Source organism: Protobothrops mucrosquamatus, unplaced genomic scaffold, assembly GCF_001527695.2.
Source record: "Protobothrops mucrosquamatus isolate PMUCROS unplaced genomic scaffold, P.Mucros_1.0 scaffold2435, whole genome shotgun sequence".
NCBI classification, from domain to species: domain Eukaryota; kingdom Metazoa; phylum Chordata; class Lepidosauria; order Squamata; family Viperidae; genus Protobothrops; species Protobothrops mucrosquamatus.
Window position 1 is genome coordinate 68,635 of NW_015388507.1, and position 5,420 is coordinate 74,054.

The following is a 5,420-nucleotide window of genomic DNA, read 5'->3' on the forward strand; positions in this document are numbered from 1 at the left end:
CTCCTCCTCCTCCTCCTCCTCCTCTCTGCAAACCCCCTCCCTTCTAACACTGACGATGTGACCTAGTTGGGTCACGAAACCCCAAGTTGCAAATATTCCTTTCTGTTGCCACCTTTATTTGCCACTTCCCTCTGCCGGTTTATTTTTTTACATCAGAGTCTAGCTCAAAACACTTTGGGGGCACCTTCCCCACATCAGGGGCCTCTTTTTGAGGTGCAGTGACCAGAATTTTGTACAAAATCCAAGCCGAGACAGCATCTTTTCGATCACACCCAGGTGGCCTCCTATCAGGAGCTTAACCCAGTTCCGAAGGAAACCGTTGTCTAGATTTCCAACAGAAACGATAGCAAAAAGAAATAATCAGGTGGAATTCACACAGACACCCCCCCCCAAACTAGTTGAGACCACAACTTGCTCAATTAAGGGCTGGTCTCCATGCCGCTGTCAGGTCCTTCCCCGTCTCTTGGAGAAGCAGGGAGGGAGGTGGCCTCACAATCTCCACACCAGGGGAGTCACCGCACCTGGGTCCCCAGGCCAAAGTCAGCACCTCCTTCTCCACAGCACCCCAAAATCAGCCACGCTGGCTGTGGGTTCTCTGCGTGGGAGGCCCTCAAACCCCTGGAGGACCCCAGTTGGGGATGCATTAAGGACTCCAGGCAACTCACCGAGGGTTGGACCTGCCGTGGTCCTTCAGAGAGTCTCCTAAGTGGATCTCGGCTTCATACAGTCTTTCGCCACAGCAGTCCACACGGTTTTTCACCAGCACCACGGAGATTTTACGGGACTCTCCCAGGTCCACGTACCACCAGGGGGTTTTCTCCTTCTTGGTGTGGGTGCAGGATGCGTTGTACCAGTCCCCGCTGCAGTCCCCGTCCACGGCTTTGTCTGCTGATCCAACGATGTCATGCTGATGGATGGACGACTGCTGGGCCAGCTTCCCCAAGGCCAGGTTTCCTCCCTTTACACCTGCGGGGGGGGGGGGAAATGGAGGAGAAGGTGGTGAGGAGGAGAAGAGGAGGGGAAGGTGCAAAACCCCCAGAGCCCCCTTTTTGTGGGGACTGTGGGAGGAGTTTTGAAGGCGGAGAAAGGGGTGGGGGGAAGGGAGCAGAGGGCAATGCTCCATTTCTTTGCTATTGGGGGAGGACCCCCCCTTGGCCCTCTTCTTCCTCCTTCTCCAAATTGTCCTGAGAAGAACTGGACAACCTCACCATAGATTCAATGCAGCCTCAACTGAGTGGCCATTTAGCAGGTTTATAATAATAATAATAATAATAATAATAATAATAATAATAATAATAATAATAATAATAATAATAATAATAATGATGATGATGATGATGATGATGATGATGATGATGATGATGATGATGATGATGATGATGATGATGATAATGATAGTAATAAAGTTGGAAGGGACCTTGGAGGTCATCTAGTTTAACCCCCTGCTCAGGCATGAAACCCTATAGCATTTTGGACAAATGGCTGTCCAGTCTCTTCTTAAAAACTTCCAGTGTTGGAGCATTCACCGCTTCTGGAGGCAGGTGGTTCCACTGGTTAATTGTTCTGACTGTCAGGAAGTTTCTCCTTAGTTCTAGGTTGCTTCTCTCCTTGATTAGTTTCCATCCGTTGCTTCTTGTCCTGCCTTCAGGCGCTTTGGAGAATAGCTTGACTCCCTCTTCTTTGGGGCAGCCCCTGAGATACTGGAAGGCTGCTATCCTGTCCCCCCTCGTCCTTCTCTTCGTTAAACTAGACATCCCCAATTCCAGCAACCGTTCCTTGTATGTTTTAGCCTCCAGTCCCCTCATCATCTTTGTCGGTGAGATTTATCCCTGGGTATAAATACATACGTAATGGGTGTGGGAGATTGCACCACTGGAGACCTCGTGGGTGATGGAATTGTAGCCAGTGGGCAGATTCAGGAGAGCAAATGCCCAGTTGGACCAGCAGAGTCGGCAATTAAAATATCCCCACCCCCAGCTTACAATCTACAGGCTTGATCATAAGCCATGGTTGTGCAGTGGTTAGAGGGCAGAACTGCAGGCTTTTTCTGCTGAATGCCGGCTGCCAGCAGTTCAGCAGTTCGATTCCGACTGGCTGAAGGTTGACTCAGCCTTCCATCCTTCCGAGACCGTGAGGACCCAGATTGCTGGAGACAATATACTGACCCTGTAAACCGCTTAGACGGGGGCTGTAAAGCCCTGTGAAGCGGGATATAAGTCTAAGTGCTCTTGCTAAATGCTCTTGCCATTGATCTCCCCAATTCTAACCCTAAATGTTGCATGGTGGGTGTTTGTGGAATAGAAAAATATAGAAGGTGCATCATAGAACGTAGAACCATAGAGCTGGAAGGGATCTCTGCTCAAGGTAGGAGACCTTATACGAGGGGTAGGCAACCTTGGCTCTTTTATGACTCGTGGACTTCAACTCCCAGAATTCCCGAGCCAGCAGGGGGGAACTATGGCCCCCTCAGGACTCGTGGACTTCAACTCCCAGAATTCCTGAGCCAGCATGGGGGAACTGTGGCTCCCTTGATGACTCTTGGACTTCAACTCCCAGAATTCCTGAGCCAGCATAGGGAACTATGGCCCCCTCATGACTCGTGGACTTCAACTCCCAGAATTCCTGAGCCAGCATGGGGGAACTATGGCCCCCTCATGATTGTGGACTTCAACTCCCAGAATTCCTGAGCCAGCATGGGGGAACTATGGCCCACTCATGCCTCGTGGACTTCAACTCCCAGAATTCCCGAGCCAGCAGGGGGGAACTATGGCCCCCTCATGACTCGTGGACTTCAACTCCCAGAATTCCTGAGCCAGCGTGGCTCAGCTTGGAAACCTCTCCCTTTCCCCTCAGCATGGCTGGCTCAGGAATTCTGGGAGTTGAAGTCCACGAGTCATAAAAGAGCCAAGGTTGCCCACCCCTGCCCTAGACCATCCTGGTCAAACAGTCACCCACTCTATTTTTCAAAACCTCCAGTTATGGAGCACCCACAGCGCCAATGAAACTGAAAGACCCAAGTTCCCAGTTTGTTGAGAAACATACAAGCTGGAGCCCTGGTTTAGATTAGATTAGAATAACGGAAGGGACCTTGTAGGTCATCTAGTCATCTAGGTTTTGAGGGGGTCTCTCAAGGATCCTGCGGCACTTCCTGGCTGTTCTTCCTGTCAAGCCACCGGGCACGGTCCCTAAATTTCATTTTTGATGTTCGCCGTTGTGCCCACAGTAAAAAAAAATGACAATAAAGGTTATCTTATCTTAAATATGTTGGAGGCTGCTGAATGTCCGGGGGATTCTCCCTCCTCCAGGTCAGGGCTGTCCCAAAGATGCTTTTGGAAAAAGCAACTGGACTTTTTGTTTTTCCTTGAAGAAGTTGCGCTTCCCATCCAAAATTCTCCTTCAGCTCAATTTGATGAGAAACAAAACGTCTTCAAGGAAGAACAAAAAATCCAGCTGCCTTTTGAAAAAGCACCTTTGGATGCTGCTGGTAGCTCAGAGGAGACTGGAGGGGGGCTAAGGAGACTTTGGAATGGCCAGGATTACAACGATATCTCTGCGCACGCCACACACGCAGGCCTTCTGGTGGTTCTTACCTGTGGGGAGGGGTCTGCAACTCTGAGCTGCCGCGGGGTCTGCCAAGAGGGTCACGGCCAGCAGACACCCCCAGACGATGCGAGCGATCATCCTGCAAGCGAGGAAGGGAGAGGTCAGGAAAGGCATGGCAGTGCCACGTAGGAACAGCTGGCTTCCCCAATCAGGCTTGGCTAGGGACCCAAAGGGAGGCTGGAGATAATAATAATAGTAATAGTAATAATAATAATAATAATAATAATAATAATAATAATAATAATAATAAAAATAGGTAGACAAAATGCCAAATCCAGTCTGAACATCTGGCTGGCTGTGCAATGATTAATAATAATAATAATAATAATAATAATAATAATAATAATAATAATAATAATAATAATAATAATAATAATAATAATAATAAAAAAAAATAGGTAGACAAAATGCCAAATCCAGTCTGAACATCTGGCTGACTGTGTGATGATGATTAATAATAATAATAATAATAATAATAATAATAATAATAATAATAATAATAATAATAATAATAGTAGTAGTAGTAGTAGTAGTAGTAGTAGTAGTAGTAGTAGTAGTAGTAATAATCAGTGCTTTTTTTCTAAAAAAAAAAAAGGTGCCGGAACTCACACATGTCATACAACCCGCCTTGCCTACCCTACAAGGTTCCATCCAAAAAAGGTGCCGGAACTCCGTTCTGGGCGTTCTATGAGAAAAAAAGCCTTGATAATAATAATAATAGTAAAGTTGGAAGGGACCTTGGAGGTCATCTAGTTTAACCCCCTGCTCAGGCAGGAAACCCTATACGATTTCAGACCAATGGCTGTCCAGTCTCTTCTTAAAAACTTCCAGTGTTGGAGCATTCACCGCTTCTGGAGGCAGATTGTTCCACTGGTTAATTGTTCTCACTGGAAGGAAGTTTCTCCTTAGTTCTAAGTTGCTTCTCTCCTTGCTTAGTTTCCACCCGTTGCTTCTTGTCCTGCTTTGGAGAAGAGCTTGACTCCCTCTTCTTTGGGGCAGCCCCTGAGATACTGGAACACTGCTATCATGTCCCCCCTCGTCCTTCTCTTTATTAAACTAGACAGACCCAATTCCAGCAACCGCTCCTTGTATGTTTTAGCCTCCAGTCCCCTGATCCTCTTGGTTGCTCTTGAAAGATACTTCCAAGGTCCTGCCATTCTCCCAGAGGACCACCAAGAGCATTCTTGAAATCGGTCCTCTGATTTTTTCCTCACCTGGCCTCTCTGAATCCCATTGAAAAAAACCAAGGTGGGTTTACTGCAGTCTCTTTCTCATCAGCCCACTTTCTCAGGCCAGGCCATCATTTCCACCCCACCCTTTTTCAGCAGGTCACTCGGGGGCTGGTTTTTCCTTCCTTCCCCACCACTCACCTTCTCTGGCGATGTCCAAAGGTCTGGATGTTCCTGCTTGGAGGATGAGCAACCACAGCTTCTTTCTGCCCCGACAGGTGCTTCAGCTGAGCCCTGGACCTCCCTCTGGCCAGCCCTGGTTTTATCCCCTTCCTCCCGGGGAAGTCCAAGCCAATCAGGAGGATTGCCACAGCAAGAGTTGGCCTGGGTCCCAACTCAGGTGGAGCTTCAGGTTTAGCTTTGCCACAAGATCGATCACCAACTTGGCAAATACGGTCTCCTCTCCTCTATTTCCACCACCGTGGCCCGTCCTGAACTGGTGTGGACTCTGCTGCTGTGGATGAAACGACACTCAGTTTTGGAGCAGGAAACGCTGCATTCCCGCCCAGCTCACGACAAGCCCACAACAAGCACTAAAATCAGTGAGTGGGCACTAATCAGTTGTAGATCTGAATCTGTCCCCAAATG

The 5,420-nt window shown here is 48.2% G+C and overlaps 1 protein-coding gene across 1 annotated transcript in view; it reads right to left on the reverse strand.

Moving 5' to 3' along the window:
* The window catches only part of LOC107295649, a 52,846-nt gene extending 49,165 nt beyond the window's left edge, over nt 1-3,681 (reverse strand). Inside the window, 2 exon segments of the mRNA XM_015824970.2 lie at nt 666-966; nt 3,591-3,681. Coding sequence (XP_015680456.2) covers nt 666-966; nt 3,591-3,681 — 392 coding nt within the window.
* Between the last annotated feature and the right edge of the window lie 1,739 nt (nt 3,682-5,420).